At 37.3% G+C, this 17,659-nt stretch overlaps 1 protein-coding gene across 1 annotated transcript in view; it reads left to right on the top strand.

Moving 5' to 3' along the window:
* The first annotated feature begins 281 nt into the window (after positions 1-281).
* The window catches only part of COG6 (component of oligomeric golgi complex 6), a 55,261-nt gene continuing 37,883 nt past the window's right edge, over positions 282-17,659 (top strand). Inside the window, exons 1-5 of the mRNA XM_062487656.1 lie at positions 282-410; positions 990-1,133; positions 1,477-1,548; positions 4,894-4,952; positions 15,453-15,564. Coding sequence (XP_062343640.1) covers positions 282-410; positions 990-1,133; positions 1,477-1,548; positions 4,894-4,952; positions 15,453-15,564 — 516 coding nt within the window. The remainder of the gene's footprint in view (positions 411-989; positions 1,134-1,476; positions 1,549-4,893; positions 4,953-15,452; positions 15,565-17,659) is intronic.

Genomic DNA, 17,659 nt, shown 5'->3' on the forward strand with positions numbered 1-17,659 from the left:
TAAATACAGCTATCGGGCATCACCAAGTGAATCCTCTACCATCGACTCCAAATATTTAGTGAGCGAATAATTATTGCTTATTAATAATTTAATTTTAATGTACTTCTATTTCATCCATAAAAACAAACGAAGAAACAAACAGGAGAACCCCGAGGGCCACCTGGCACCAGGGGCGGCCTGGCCCTGCAGCCGGCCCGCCGTAGGCCGGAACCAAACGCTCGGAGCGCGTTTCCGCCGGAGCCGCTCCGTGCGCGGCGCCGCGGCCCGACAGGCCCGCAGCCATGGCCGATACCGCCGCGCCGCCGCCGCCGCCCGCCGCCCCCGCGCCGGGGCTCCCGGCCGCCCCCGGCACCCACCCGCTGTCCCGCAAGCTCAACAAGATCCTGGAGACGCGCCTGGACAATGACAAGGTGGGTCGGGCGGCGGCGGAGGGACGGGGTGGGGGCCGGATGAGCCGTCAGGGGCCGCGGGCCCCGATAGGCTTCGCGGTGGGGAGGCGAGTCGCGCCGTGCCCTCAGTTCCGCTGCGGCGCTGCGGGCGGCCCTTTGCAGCATCAGTTGCATATAATATTAGTTTTCGCTTCTCAGGCAGCATGCCACGCTCTTATTTTATCCCTTCAGATCGGAGGGAGGTTTGTATTACTTGCCTCGGAGGGCACTTCTCAAGCTTTTTGCAATTTAAGTGTTTTCTTGCTGTGGATAGGTCATTCATTTGCAAAAAAGTAGTCTTATTGGTTAGAGCTACTCTAAAATTGATGATGAAGTTTTCTGTTAGAAGAAGAAAGGCTCAGCAGATATTTTAATTTGTTAATCTGTTTGTGTATCTGTTTGCCAACAGATGTGTGGTGTGTTAAGGTAGCTTTTCCTCTAGTACAGTTTGTTAGGTTTGCTTTATTTTTAATAAGAACACGAACTTGGGGGTGGGTACATATTATTTAACCTGCTTCTTTGTAACTGCATGCAAACTGAAGGTCCTTTTATATTTTCTAGGAAATGCTGGAAGCACTCAAGGCTCTCTCGACCTTTTTTGTGGAAAACAGTTTGCGCACCCGAAGAAACCTGCGTGGAGACATTGAACGACGAAGCTTGGCCATAAATGAAGAATTTGTGCACATATTCAAGCAAGTCAAAGAGGTAATGTTTTGCAGCATAGCTAGCTGTTTTGCAAGAATACTGCCATGTGATTTAAAGTTTTAAAAAAAGAAAAAAGGATTAAGAGAGATTTTAATTTTCCAGGACAGATATACTTTTACAGTAAAATTGCTTCTTTTGTTGGGAGTGTTGGGTTGGATGTTTCAAACAAATCCAAGTCCTGAATGAATGTTGATACTTAGGGTGCATTACTCTGCCCTGACTAACAGGGAGCCTAGAGCAACAGTGTTCCTTTTAACTGGGGCATCTAATTGTGGTGGGAAGCCTGGCCTGGGTGTCCGATTTCTGATTAAAAACATAGTTACTGTTATTTGAACTTATTTAGGAACTTGAGAGTATAAATGAAGATGTGCAAGCAATGAGCAGCTGCTGTGAAGACATGTCCAGTCGTTTGAAGGTAATGTCTAAGTGGAAGTGCTTTGAATATTTTTCCTTTTGAGATATGACTACACTCTTCTGAAAGGATGAAAAGTTATTTTTGAGGATTAACAGCAATACCAAGGTGCTTCCATGGTATGCATATTATGTTACTTTAGGATATTATTATGCTTCTTTTTACTTGTTTAGAAAATGTATCAAGGAGGTAATTTTAATTTCTTCCAAATTGCAGGTCAAAATGTAGCCCTATACTTATTTTGAGAGTGGCAATATGATATCCATGTCTATTTCAATGGAGAGAAAATATTTTATTAGATTGGATGTGTGTGAGATTTAAGGGTTAATTTGTGTATTTCCATTTAAAATGGCTTTTGCATTGACTGTGTGTATTGAATTCTATGTTCATATGTTCTGTGTTTATATGTTCATGTGAATACCTCAAGTATATTCATAGGAAAGTGTCTGGTAATTCAAAGAGGGAGTCAGATCTGGTGTGCATCTTCAGTTTATTGGGTTTTTTTCTTAGCATTGTCTCATAATGCTGATATGCAACAAAACCAATTCTGTTTCACCTCAATCCTGAATCCATAATATTCCTGACAAGGCTGGGGAGTGTAGGAAATTTGTATTTTATGGTGCATTACTAAATCTAACTTGGTTTTAGGGGACAAGTTCAAAATTCAATGCAATGATGAGCATAAATGGGTTATGGATGCTGAAGTGTAGACATTTTGACAAAGGTAACCTGTTCCCAGCACAGCACATAAATTGTAGTATGTGAATAAGAATCCTTCACTAAAACAATAAACCTGTGAAAACAGTTGTTTTCCTCTCCATATGTGTGTGTGTAGAGGTCAGATGTCCTCTTATGTAGATAAATAGGTTTCACAGTCATTGTACAAAGCTTGTAGCTTGATGCTTTGAACTTGTACCAAAAAATGTGGGAGTGCAGTGTAGCCAACTGCAGTACTTAATTTTCAGTTTTGGAAGGAACTGGGTAATGTGCCTCAGAGGTCTCAGATGTCTTTGAACATTGTTAATGTGGATATATTCCCCAGTGCAGTTCAGGAGCTGTTAGACTAAGCTCTTAGATGTGGAAATGAGTCAAGTGTCCATGCAGATTTTTGCCCTTTTCTGTCTTTAGATCATGAAGCGTAACTATCACCTGTGATATTTTTTTTTCTTTTCCCAGAGTAGAGCCACCCTGCAGAGATTTCTTTTTCTGTTAAAGTCAGTAGGTAGTTTTGTTCTGTGCCCCACAGGAGGTTTCCTCTGGAGTCATGTAGAACTCATAACTTGTCTTGATCCAATCCATATTTTCTTTGTATGAATGTAAAGTTAATAAGCTCATGAACTATCACTCAGTTGAAATACTCTGGTACTTTATCTGTAATAGGACAGGAAGACTTGCAGGCATGTGCTCAAGCTGGATAAGAGGACAAAAATGAGCTAAGAAGAGCAACTAGAAGATACAAAGAGGAGGATTTGGGGCATATAGCACAGAAAAGTGTGCGAAGGGAGCAGTATATTAAGAAAGCAAAACAAATGCAGGACATGAAAGGGAATATATTTGGATAAGCCAAAAAGCTTTTTAGCTTTGTTATTTTGTAGGTTGATAATACCATCTGATCCAAACAACCATATATTGTCACATCTGATTTTAGGACAGTGATTTGATAAATACAGTGGGTGAAAGGGAGAGAAGGAGCAAGTGCTGAAATGGAATTCAGTGGGGTTGAAGTATAATGAAATTGTTAGCTAATATACTGAGGTGGGGAGGAAGAAAAAATACTTAATCAAATACCAACTTTCTGATTTTTCTAGCATGTCTGGCTCATTTCAGTTACCTTGTTAGGTTAGATGTAAGCTCTTACATTTCATACATAAAATAATGACAATATCTGGCATGTATTTGAATGCACATATCTAAAAACTGGCTTCCTGGTATATCTGGACAGATTCAGAAAAAATGCTTTTCCTTCTTTTCTGCTCTCCTACTGTTAGCATTGTTTGTGGTAATCAGTGCTTCTGCCCAGAAAGTACTCAAAAGAAAGCAAATTGCTGCTTCTTTATTTATTAAAATTAGCAGTTAAGTTGGACATGAATTGTTACAGTCCTACTTTCACCTTTTAAAGCATTCCTGTACCTTGACTGCTTTTCTGTTGTAACTAATGTAGTGGCAGATAGAAAGGCTGACATGAAGGAGTGTGTATAGATACTTCTGTTAAAACTCTCAGGGGTCTCAAGGCTGGCATCTTCAATCTGGCAAGCTGTAATTTGGCTGTAATACTGTATTGAAATTATTCACACAGAATGTCTTTATTGCCACCTCTTCACTTGCAGCATTATTCTATACTGAATGCATTTTGATTTTAGTGGGTTTTTTTTGTTTTTTTTGTTTTTTTTTTTTTTTTTTTTTGCTAAATCATCTCAATTTTTCTGCATAAGGGATCACTGGTGGCATCCAGTGTGAAGCCAAAAATTCCAAATGTCTTTTGGCTTTTCACAGAGCAATAAGCATCAGAACTCTCACTTCAGTTGTAGCAATTCTTTTAATTACGCAGTTGCTGTCTGATGCAGAATTGTTTCTGCATGGATTCCCTTGCACTGCCATCACTCAACATTTAGGACTGTGATGAAGTTTCTAAGTGAACTGCTCTTAGAACGGTAGAATCGTTTAGATTGGGAAAGACTTCTGAGATCATTGAGTCCAACCCAGCACTGCCAAGTTCACCATTATCCCATGTCCCTCAGTGCTACACCTCCACATCTTTTAAATACCTCTAGGGATGGTGACTCAACCACTTCCCTGGACAGCCTATTCCAGTGCCTGACCACCTTTTCAGTGAATAAATTTTTCCTGATAATTGTCCCTGGTCCATGCAGCTCTGTAAGCTATTGGACTGTAGAGCTAGGCTTGTTTTGACTAGAAGAGCTGTGTTCATCATCTTTTCTAAAAAGTGGGCACTGGTACTGGGCAGTTTAGCATCCAAAGAAATTAGTTTAATATTTTAAATTTTGTAACAGCAAACGATTTACAGTTGATGGGCAAACAAAATAATCAGAACTATTTCTAATGTTTATAGTGTTTCTTTATTAAATATAAATTTAAAATAACTGTGTAAGTATAAATGTATATAAATATGAAAGTATATATGGATATGGACTTTAAAAGTATTTTTTAACTGCCTAGACATAGGGAGAGTTAATGAATACTTGTTTCAAATAGGCCTTTTGTTTCAAAGGGTATACTCTTTGAATTGCTTATACTCAGCTTCGAAAGTATTACCTATTTTAAAGATCGTTTAATACTGTTGATATATTTATGTTTTTCACATGCTTAACCATTCTGATTGTATTCTAGGCAGCAAAGGAACAAACACAGGACTTGATCGTAAAAACCACAAAACTCCAGGCAGAAAAGTATGTATACCACCTTATTTATTTGATAGAATTTTCTTTTAGGTGTGATTCTGACACATTGACTTTGGGTTTTTTTTTTTCAATACTGTATGTTTTTAGCTCAATTGCACTCTTAGCTTATTGCTAAATGATACAAAAAGGTAAGAATGTGTGTTACTGTTTGTTTCAGCAAAAATTGGCTTTTTGGGGAAAACAGTCAGTTACATTGGTAGCACGTTACATATGAATGCGCTTTGCCTAAAGTCTGTTGATAATGTAAGTTATATTGTGTCATAACAGATATGGACCAACTCAATTTCTTATCAGTTTGACAGGGTTCTTGTTATTAATGCTTCATATCCAGTGGAAATCTTTCTTTTTTCAGGGACTGTATGAGGGAATGGAAAGTTGGATTCTAACCTACTCTGCTGTATTTAAAGCTGACTGTAAAATACAGGAGTGCTGTTCTATGCGTCTAGCACAGACCACTTTTTCCATTTGTTCTCCAGCCTCCTGTGGAAGAAAAGATTTGTATTTTTATTCTTGAGAAGGGGATAATAGCCAATGACAGATTCAAGCAATCTTTATTGTTTTTATGGCTAGGTTGTATGGTTTTATAGCTTCAGGTTTTCTCTGTGTAGAAGAATGAATCTCCTTGCTTTATGAGCATTCTTCAGAAACTTTTTTGCAGTTCACTGGAGGTTAGAAATAATTTTTTTGCAGTAGTAAGTTTGTAGTAGAATTACAGTTTTGGATAGCTCTCGGTAAGCTTTCAAAATCAGTAGGTTTATGATATGAGCTTCAGTAGGAAGTGGATTATGTCTGAATATGAATTTGGAGTCTAATCTGTACATATTTTAAACGTTGAGTGTAGAATAACTGCATAAAATGCAATGCTGGGTCATATAAAGTGAAGGACTTGGTAAAGACTCTTTAAGTGAGTGAGCAGAAGTCTTAGAAAGTATATCATCTTGAATATGAGTATGTGAAGTGGTAGGACAGAGAAGTGGTCATATATTTTGTAGTCTCAAAAAGAGGAAAGCTGTTTGATTCTTTGTTCTGAAGCAGAATGGGAGATACCAAGACCAGTCCCAAGTGTTGTATGTCTAATTGGCCTCAAATTCCATTAAAGGAGGTTATGCAGACTGTACATCAGTACCTCCCCAATACAGTCCTTACTTGCTCTATAGTTTACTTAAAAGATTTTCTGCTACTTCCTTTAAAAGACTGAACATTCCCCTGGTGTGAAGGGGAAAAGTGTTAAGGAAGTAGCCTGTCCTTCTGTGTGACTTTGGAGTGCACATATAGGAAAAAGTTTGGAAGTTTATTTTTTAAGTATACCATGAAGTACCCATGAGCAGAAGCCAAAAAGTACTTGTGATTTTTAGAGTCTGAAAGTTATGGAAAATTCATAATACCATTTATTAGCAAAGTCGAATTTTTTCCCTGCCTAAATGTATGAAAAATTGTAAAGACTGTTTGGTTCCATTTTGGATGTTTTGTTCTTTTAACTTGTTAAAGGACTTTCTGTTCTGATGCATTCCTGTGGTTTACATCAGGGATGTGAAGAGGCATCTGCTTCCAGATGTCAGGGGACTCTTGAACACCAGAAATTTTGCCTCTGAAAAAATACAGGTCTTAAATTGCTGATGCCTTCAACTTAATGTGATGTTTTTTAGCCAACAAATGAGTAAGTAGTGAAACTGGAAGGACATGACTTGTCCGTCCTCTGAGGGTTGTCTTCAAATGCTTTCTGGTTGAAATGCTGAGATGGAAACGGAACCTGTTCTATTATGTTCTTGTATTAGGCTTAGCATTTATGTGATTTACTTTAGCTGACCATGTTTTTATAGCTGGAAGAAATGTAGCATTTTATTCAATGATCTGAAACTGAAGGGAGACTAAACTTCCAGATGCATTTAATGCATTTATGGTAACTAGGGATTTAGATTATTTTCCTTTTTTTGCCATACTTGAAAAGGAATGGCTGTCTCAGTGGCTCTGTGTGGATACTAGGTTTTTTATACTAAGTAGTTTTGGCACTGTATTATCATCTGTATAATTAGTTGTAGTTCAAGATGGTTTTCTGTTTCCAAAGCTTCTTACCTGAACTCTTGTTGATTGTCCTAGTCTCTCAGATTTGTGGTTTGAAGGTAGAGCTGCCCACCTGGAGTTTCCTGTAGGTAGTCCTGATGAGCACTTTGGGACTTCCCATATTGGTGAAATGTGTGAACTTAAGACATCTGGGTAAATATTTGGGATAGAAATTTAGACATTTGTCTCAGATTTAGGTTAAAAGTTCTGCATTCTTGCATTTTTGCTTTGCAGCATTTTTTTTCTTGTTACTTTGCGAGCTTTTGATCTGCTCTGGCATAAATGCTACATATAGAGTCTTAGATAACAAAATTTTAAATTGCATTTTTATATTTGTGAGTAACTCAGAGTTGGTGCATTTCTTTGGTCACTTAAGTTAGCTTATTGTGAATTTATTTCTTCTGTAAAGTCTAGTTAAAACTGCTGTACATGAGAAATAGTTTTCCTTCACACTATTTAAATTACGCTATCTGCTTAGCATCGGAACTAGGATTTTATTTTTCCTTTTTTCTTTAAAACTGAGACTTACCATAGCTTAATAGAACCATTTAGTATGAAATAAAGTAATCCAGACATCCAACCCATCTCTTCATAACAAAAGGTTGTTATTGCTTCTCAGCAGCATAGAGTCTTGAATAGAGTGTTCATTTTAATGTATTTCATAACAAACTTCTGTAATATAGAAAAACTGAGTTAGTTAATTTAGACAATTTCTGGTAATTGTTAAAATTCTGCTTCCATTTCAGTTATCTTCAGTAGATTAGTGTAGTCCTTGAGCACACTAATATTGCTTTTGGGTTGCATTAGGTTTTTTATGTATAGTAATGAGGAGATTATTTTCAAACAATGAACATCTGTTGTGCTTTAAAAGATGTGTGTTTGTTTAATTGCTATTGCTAGTAGGCTGACAGAAAAAGGATCTTGCTCTTTGAAATGAGATTTTTATAATAGCTTCCTCTGACTTATTGGTTCTCTGGTTTTCTTGTTCTACTTGACTCCAGTTTTGTTGGTTTTATTTGTTGTTGTTGGATTAATGTTTGTTTGGGTTTTTGTTTGTTGGGGGGTTTTTTGTTTGTTTTTTAGGTTTTTTTGTGGGGTTGTTTTGGTTTATTTTTTGGTGTGAGGCTAAAAACTTGCTTGCAATACTGAACTACTTCATCTTGCATAGGGAAGAAGCATCCCAGAGTTCAGTAATTCCCACACCAAGGAAATAATTTATTTAGCTCCAAATACTCTTTGCAGAATGCCAGAAGCCTGGCTTCATAGTAATTCTACCAGCCACTTAATAATAAGATGTTGTGCGAGGTATTGTGTTGTTTTTGAGGTTAGCCACAAGTTACAGTCATCAATGTAACAATTGAGAAGAGAGACTAGAAGGTAATACTTTCAATATTAATTCTCATGAAATTAAGTAAGAGCAGTTATGTAAGTGTATGTGTATGCTCAAAGGCTGTACTGAAAATAAGTCTGTAGAAATAGTAAAGTTGTTGAGAGCTAGAACTAGTGTTCTAAAAGTAGGAACTACAATACTCTGAAAACCGTTATGAAGAAATGGAAATGGCTCAGACAGATTTTTCTTGAGGCACGCTACTGGTTAAGAGCTTTTGTGGAGATTATGCACTTGAACACTTTACAAACTATCTTATTTTGCTATCCTCTCTTAACTATGTTCTTAAACAGAGCAAAATTTGTGTTTTGATGTCAGAATCATTGTCAGGTTCCAAAAAATAGCCCGGGGATTGTTTTACTTTTTAAAATACAATTAAGTCTGATTCCCAGACAGGAATGTGTGTACTTCAGTTTGTTTTAATTGAATTACATTGCATTCAGGCTTGATCTTTATTTAAAAAATAAGAAGCATCATTCTTGGAATGTAGTCAATTATTTGACTGTCGCCTCTATGCTTAATATAACCTTAGAAGTTGTATAGGAAAAATGTTTCTAAGTGAACAGCTGCTTCAGCAGTGCTACATTACTGGTCTCTCATCCATGTCTTCTTGGTGGTGCCTTTTTCCTTTTGTAACAAATATCCTTTTTGTCATAGTCAATTTGGAAACAATGCAGGAAGCTCAGCACTATTTGTAGCAGGTTAGAGAGGTTTGCTTTTATCAGCCTGTGCTAAGAAAAGTGATGATCTGGTGGTTTGCATTGATGAGATGTGTTTCATGTATTGACCTTTTGAAGCTTTTATTTACATTTATTCCCGTGAATGTGCTTCATGAGAAAAATGAGTGCTTGGCTAAACTTAATTATAATTCCATGTGGAAGAGGGTGAAGACTTGAAATCCTGAGGCTCATTTTCTATCTTGATTTGTACTAAAATAAAGTATAGGTGACAAGGTGCAGCAGAAGAATAAAACCAGCTAAAATGGATCTGGAAGAAAAAAACCATAACTAACTTGTCACATTCTAGTTATGACCAGCAGAGAATGTGCAAAGCCTTATTTTCTTGCCAGCTTTTCTTCCTGGCAGCTCTGTTGAGACATGAAGTATTCTTGGTCAGTATGAAATGAGGTTTGGTTTTACAGGTTGAGAAACATTCACGAGAAATGCAGAATCAGTTATATGGTACTACTTCTGACTGGTGCTTCTCTGATCTGCTCTGAGAAGAAAAGCCCAGGAACAGAAGGAACAGAGAGCCTGTGGTCTTCACTGGAAATTAATTTTGGCTGTATTGTTTTCCTACTATCTGATTTATTTCTCCTTTTGCTGCAGCTTAAGCTTATTTGTTATTAAACTTATTCCAGGTGGATGTAGAGAACAATGTGTAATTTTCATGCTTTTGGCAACATTTTTGATTTTGATGGTAAATTTGAAGCTAGACTAAGCAGGTTCCTGTCAAGTGGCTTTATATCAGGTTTTATAAAAGATAAATGGAAGATATCAGTCTGTTTAGCATGGAAATATCAAATAGCTCATATCTACGAGATAGAAAAGAATATGTTCATTGGAAATACACTCCTTTTAAACTTAATCTCTGTGCACAACTTAGAAACCATGAAACCATGGATCATGGATCTTAACCGTTGCCAAACACTGATTTGTTGTGTGTATTTTTATATCTATATCTGTATATATCACATGACTGCTTCAAAGCTCTGCATATGAAAACTTTGTCAAAGTATTCCATAGATGTCAACCATCATGTTTAGAGGAAGCCTTATCAGTATAAAAGTAGAAAATTATTGAATTTCTTAAATTTATTTACAACATATAAGTTTTTTTATTCCTTTGTTTGGTAATTGGTTTGGTGAGATTTTAATCATTTCAGTGCAGATGTGTTGCTTAACTTTAGATTTAGCCTTTTCAGTTCTTTCCCATCTATTTTTGTCACAGAATGTATGAGATGCAGCGTGCTGGCTGCAGCATTGCAGGCTGTCTTCAGATAGGTGTTACAAGATGGGAGAAACCTTCTAAGTGCAAGTCTACTCTCCTGCTGCCTTTGCAGCAGGATGATGACTTTGGTAAACTCATCAAATGTTCAACATATAACTAGTGCATTATGTTTGCATGTTGTGTGTTGCTATTTATGGAGCACTTACCACAAAAGCTCGTTCTTTCCAGTAAAACCCTTTCCTTGTTTTCCAACCTAATTATTGAATATAAATTGACTGTTTGCTCACCTTGTCCTTTGCCTTAAGAGCTGCCTTCATCTCCTGTGATAAATTAGTTTTTCCATTCCCATGATCATCCTGCTAGCTGTGGTCTAATGGGAATCCATTGTTCTTGCACTCAGATGATCAGGATTGTGATCTGTTTTCCAGATGAGGTCTCACTAAAGCCTTCTTTACTATTACTGCTATTTTCTTTTATCTGGGAATCATTAGACAATTCACTGGATTTTTTATGTCGTCCTAATTTTTAGTTAAGGAGAATGTTTTATAATTACGTTTTATGATGGAATGGGTCACTGAATACCTCCTCACAATATTTCAGTTCTACTTAAATAAAAGATATGTTTGATGGATAAAATGAAGAACAAAACATTTGTTCTCAGAATTGACAAATGCACTTTTGCACCTGCACTTACTGTTAAGAACAGTTTTCCTATGCTTGTGTTACATAGTCTTGTATATTTGCCTTTTGCATGACAGAAAAATAATTTTGCAGCTTTATACAAGTTGTTAAAGGTGATTGTTATTTACTTATGAGTTAGAAATACTCCATTGTTCTGAGACTTCAAAAATGTGTTGAATCCTCACTACCACAAATGGAAAGTAATTTCAGAATGACTGCTCTGATTCATCCTAGGTAGAAGAAACTAGCAGATTTTTATGCTGTGTGTGGTGGCAATATAAAATTAAGCTTTGGAAAAGTCTGATGCTTCTCCACCTCATTTTTGAGCTGTCTAGGTGATAATCCTAACAAACAGTGCACATTTGTATTTAGTTCAAAAGAAAAGTGCATGAAGTGCATAGTTTTCCCAGCCTTTTGAGTTCTCTTGCAAAAGAATTCAGTCTCCCTGGTAACGATTAAAACTGGGGAAGTTGCTCTTTGTTGGAATTCTGTCCTTTGCCCAAGTTCTAAATTCTACCAACACTTGGACCTTCCCCTTTTGCATCAAAGCAGGATTCCCATAAGCTGTTACTTTTGTTCCTTTATACAGGATTAACTTTAAAAAAAGAAAAAAAATAAAATTTGGGTAACAGAATAGTATGGCCTTTACTCAGCTGTACTGCACTGCCTAGAACTTAGAAATTACATCTACAGAAAGGCCATTGTGTCTTGAAATGTCTGTTTGTCTGCACACAGGTACTGACTGCTGTGGGTTATATGTAGGACAGCCTTACACTGGCTTTTGTTCTTACCTGCATTGTGTTTTGTAAGTCACTTACTGTAGTGAAATGATTATAGCAACCTTGAGTGACATTTTAATCCATTGCACTGCCTTAATAAAATAAATTAAATTCTAATTAAATAATCTGTTAGCTTGTGTGTGAGGAAATAAATATGTATATAAAATTGAATATAGATTCAAGTGTATTTGTCTCAGTAATACTGTATGCTGCCAGGCAAAAATCAAAGGTATGTAAAACTTAAATATTTTGTTCCTGATCCATCATCTAGGATGTAGGGTTTCTTTCTTGTGCAGATTGATAACCAAGGCAACTTTCAGTCGTCTCAAGAAGAACTGGCTAACCTGGGTTCTGAAACTGAGTAACTCTTTGAAATCCTGTGTGCTTTGTAAAGAGCTCAAGAGGAAAAGCTTTATCAAAATTCAAACACATTCTTTTGTTTAGGAGAGATGTTTGTTACCACTTCCCAATCACTGTTTTGAGAAAAGTGAATGAAACATTGCTGCCACCTTGAGGTTGTTGTCTTGTGAGTAGGTTGAGAAGTTTCGTTCACCCAATGTGCTTGAGTTTAATGTATTGACTCTATTTTATAAAAGTTAATTATTGGGAGTGCACAGGGTCCATCAGTGTGCAGTTTTGCCAGGCCTTAGCCCAAGCACAGCCAGGGGTGGGAATAGCTTTAAATCGGTGTTTGATCAAACCTTGTTCTCCATAGCAGCAAAAATGGACAGAGGACTGTGAAGAGTGAGGACTTGCACAAGGAGAGATATTGATTAGCAAGATTGTTCTTTATTTATAAAGGAGGGGTAAAACAAGGCACAGGGTTCCAGGATGGACTCACAAGCATGCTGTTTGTACAGTTCCTGACTCTGTTCCTTCTTCACCACAAGCCTAATTCCACCTGAAAACTGAGAAAACCATTATGCCCAGTACACTACACTTCTTAAAATCAGCCTTTCTTCTACTCCCAGTTTGGGGGAAATATTCATTCAAAAAATCTGAAGAGCAGAGGATAATAATAAATGGAGATCTTCTGTAAGAGAACCTAAAAGTTTACGCACTCAGGACATACACAGGCTCAAAGAACAGAAAAGTTTCTCAGCATCCCATTTGCTCCTCTCTTTGTGGAAGATTTGTTTCAATTGAACCCACAGAAGGCCTTGCATTTGCCTTCTCTTGTCTCTTTGCTGCCTTCCTTCTCTTACCTAAAGGGAGGGGTAATACAGTCTACTTTCAGCTTTGTGGATTTATATTAAATTGAGACTTCCATCCCAAGAGGAGAGACTTGGAGCAACTATTGAAGTTGATTCACTTAAGTTAATTTACCTTTTCTGTTTTTCTACCAAATACAGTGATGGTGATGTTGAGGCATTAGACTAGCTCAGCAAACAGTGTGAAACAGGAATGCTTTGTTGAAAGCAGCATCATTATGTTAAAATTTAAGTGTCCTTGGCTGGTTTTCAATTTGAGGAGTCATCTTGGTGCTTCTAGGGTTTCCTTGAGTTGTATATTTATAATTTTGATTATTATTAGTGGTAGTAGTGACTGACAATGAAATGAACTCTTCTTATACCCCAGAGGACTTCCAAAGCGTAGTTTTCATGAGTTTCATGGCAGCAGTGAAGTCAATGCCCCCGTGCCTCTGATGGCTCCTGGTGCTGGCACACCCCAGTCCCTTAGCACAGGCTGTGGTAAATGGAATTAGAAAATACATGTCATCTCCACCCCCAAGAAGTAAGAACTTCTGGATTTTTTTCCTGCCAGATTTTTTCTCTGGTTTGATTCACAACATGATGCTGTAAACAGTGGTCCTGGCACAGTGGGAAGGTCACTATATGAGCAGGGATGGCTGAGGCAGCCTGAATAGCATGGCCTACACATCATTGCACCGAGTATGTTAGTGCACTGCCCCATCTTTCATCCGTGTTGTGAGAATTTCATAGTTATCCTTGGAACATCTCTCACAGACCTAATATTGATTTTAAAATATTCTGTTGTTACTATCTTCTTGTTTGTTTCTTGTATGTTTTGTGGACCACTTGTCTTTTTGTCTCTTACAGCATGACTTGCTCTCATCGGATTTCACCACATAAATCTTTCTGCTGAAAATTTACTGACCATGTTTAAAACGATGTTCCTTTCCCCTTCCACTGTGTTGGAAAGTGCCAGGACTTTTCATGAGTGCATCTGTCTGTATAGTTAGTTAAAATAATCTTCCATCACTCTTGTTCCTTCCATGAGAAACTTTTGGCTTCATGGAGACCCAAAATTTGGAATTGTAGAGTTTACTTAGAGAAAATCAAATAGTTTGATTTTAAGCATTGCAAAACTGTCACTGTAAAGATAAAGTTGTTATATTTGCCTAGGACCCCAGTGGAACTTGAATTACCAGTTCAAGGTGTAGTATTAAAGCATATGAGTTTTTTGGTTTTCCTTTTTGATTAGGTCTCTTCTGTGTAATTTAGAAGTATTGGCTTGCTTTTCCCTTGGATTTTCATGGATTTTATCGTTAAAGTACTGTTGAATTTTGTATTACTCTCCCTCTCACTGTCCAATGTGCTAGAGCATTGACAATTGCAAAGCATTTAATCTGATCTCTAAAAGAGTTTGTAGAATTGCAGGGTGGGAAAGTCATCCCTGTCTACAGAAGGGAAGCCAGTTTTCCAACCTTAGTAGCCAAATGAAGTTCAGACACTAGCTGGATAGTAGAGAAGGGGTAAATAAGTTAAATCTTACTTTTCCAGCTTTAATTGTGCAAGGAAACTTAATTATACAGTATATAGAAGTACACTTGCTGTCGTACCACCCTGTGGTAACCATGTATTTATCTTGTAGTAATTATGTCACATTGAAAGATGAAATTATCTTAAAGGAATTGAGCTTTATTCTTCTGCAAATAACTAATTAGTGTCTTCTCAATGTCCTGAAAGAGTAGTCTTTATATTTGGGAATACTGTGTGCTCAAACCACAGTTCGAGCAAATTATCTTTTACTACAGGAATCCCAATCCATTCCATTTGGGTCCTTCATTGGTTGTAAGGTGTGTGACAAAACATGTACAGGAAAATGCTGCCCATGAGATGGTGCTTGCATACTGCATCCCAGCTATGTTTATTTCAGGAACAAGAGAATTAACCATTGCATTGTGATTGCTTGTGACATTAGTAAATTGAGATCCCAGCTGTATGGTGTTACAAAGAAATGGATCTGGTCTGTAGAGAAGTACATTAATCTGAGGCTAATTTTGTGATTTTGGATGCTGTAGGCTTTGCCTTTCCTTAGTGAATTTGAAAGGAAATAAATGCAAGCATTACAACTGTACGAGTACAGAGTATCTGGATTAGATAACTTATGATGCAAATGCTAAAGGAATATTATTTTAAAGGACTTAGTAATTTTCAAATGTGTTAACATACCTCTCTGTATTGTCTTTACTGAATAATCTATGTAAGCTTAATAGAAAGTTGTATGTGAAAAAGCAACTCAAGTGTTTGATGGCAAGAATGTGCTATTGTAATTTAGTAATACCAATTTCTGATGCTGGTTATATTTCCAAAAATATGAATATGAAAAATCAGTCTTTGAGATAAGCATAAAAAGCTAATATCCTCTTCACTTTGTTTTATTACAGTCAGAGATTAGAAATGAAAGCACAAGTTGCAGATGCCTTCATAGCAAAATTCCAGCTGACACCAGATGAAACGAATCTGCTTCGAGGCACGAAAGATGAGCCAATTACTGAGGTAGCTCAATGAACATTAAAATCTTTGCCATGAACTAAAATGTAGAAATACCCTAACTGAATTGTACACAAGATGCTATTTTCACTTTGCAATTTAATTCCTTATGGAGGAATGTACCTTTTAACAGAATGGTAGATTTCTGATGAGTTTGAAAGGTGTGATGCAAGATTCAAGTAAAGAGACAGAAAATCAACGTTCAATTCTAGATTGTGTAATGATGTAATGCGTTTGAGGCAAATGAGCTCTCATGTAAGCAGTTTGAGGCAAAGGAGTTCTCATGCGGTTCTACGCTTCAATAAGACCTTTACGAAGTCTGAATTTTCAGTGAAGACATTTTAAAACTTCATGACACTCAAAGCAAATGGGAAGCTTGTAGCTCTCTAGTACTCCCACTGTGCATGTGTGTGTACATTTTGCATATTCATGTATAGAGGCATTTAGTGACTCGAGACAATGTAAGCTGAGGCTTTCCCTCAATGTTATTTGGTTGCTAAAGATACTAGGTGCCAATTACTTTGGCCACCTTCCTAAGCGAGTTTTGAAATGTGTTATGGTTTGAATAAGAAGACACAGTAAAAGGAAACTTGCTCTGCAATAAAAGCAAACTGAATAATGAAAGAATTGAGTATACCGAATAGACATTTTTGTTATTGTAGTTGCATGGAAAGCTTCACATAGTGTCTCAGCAGGTAGTCCAGATTTACCTGATTTTCACAGGCATCCTGTTCGCACTAAAAGCATTATTAAAAACATGGAACTGATAACCATAAACAGTGCTAATGAAAGCATGAATGGAATGTGCTAAATAATTGTGCACTTGACTAATTGCTGTATACTATTACTATTGCCACGAAAGAGCATTCAGGTTTCTAGGAAGTGCCCATTACAGGAAGCAGTGACAGCAGTGCTGTGCCAGTTACTGCATGATTGGTTTGGAGCCAGCGGGGGCTGGTCTTCTTGATACTTTGTCTAAAAAATGTGCAGAAGTAACTGAGATAAAACAGTTGTTCTGCTTTAGTTGGCAGACTTCAGTAATACCATGTGTGTGCATTTCCCCTATGACAGAGTCAACCAGTGTGCTTAAAACACCTTAGGCAGACTTCTGGTTTGGAAATTTTCTTTTTTTCCCAAAGAAAGAGTGCTTTGGGTTTATAAACATAGTCTTTAACACAGTTGATGCAAGGCAGTAGATTAGATTGCTGGCCTGTTTTACTTAGAATATGTCTGTTTTTATGTGACTTGAGCCAGAACTCTACTTTCCTGAGCAAACTGTGTTCAGATCACAAAAGACGTAACAAAAAGTTGTATCTGAAATAGCTGGTCTCCTCCAGAGCATTTGAAATATGTTGTCATAAGAAGAGATGCTTGAAAGTGTGACTGGCTTTTCATTTGCATTCTGAAACTAGCAAAGTAACCTTTTTAGCTGTATGTCCTTGTCTTCTAGGGTTTGAGTTTTTGGGGGTTTTTTCACTGCTGATGTTGAGTTACTCTGCAGAGAAAGGTTGTTCTTAGTCCAGTCTATTGCAAATGGGTTTTATTTTTTTTTTTAATAGTTACCCTATTTTATGAATACAAAAAATATCAACCTGTAATCATTGTACTTTGTTTCATTTTGCTCCTTCATTGCTAACAGTACTGGAAGACAGTGATGTAATGCATAGCAGTGTCCTCAAAATCTCCCTAGTTACCTAATGGATGTGAAACACACATATTTCACAAGACAGGATAAAAGCACATCTTTAGTGCTTTGTTTATTTGGCTTCCCCCATTTCCCCCCATTTCCCCCCATTTCCCCCCATTTCCCCCCATTTCCCCCCATTTCCCCCCTTTTCCCCCCTTTTTCCCCCTTTTCTCCCCCTTTTTCCCCCCTTTTTCCCCCATTTCCCCCCTTCCTTCTTTGTGTGTGTTTTTTTGCTTGGTTGGTTTTGTTGGTTTTTTTTTTTTTTGGTGGAAGAGAAGTTTGATACAATGGGAAACTAAAACATCCTAAGGCTCTTAAGATGGAATGAAAGATAAGTGGCAGAGGCAGGGTGTGAATTTTAAAAGCAGCATTTGGAACACAGACCAGCAAGAAACTTAGGAATAGAATTGAAAG

This window comes from Cinclus cinclus, chromosome 2 (genome assembly GCF_963662255.1).
Source record: "Cinclus cinclus chromosome 2, bCinCin1.1, whole genome shotgun sequence".
Lineage (NCBI taxonomy): Eukaryota > Metazoa > Chordata > Aves > Passeriformes > Cinclidae > Cinclus > Cinclus cinclus.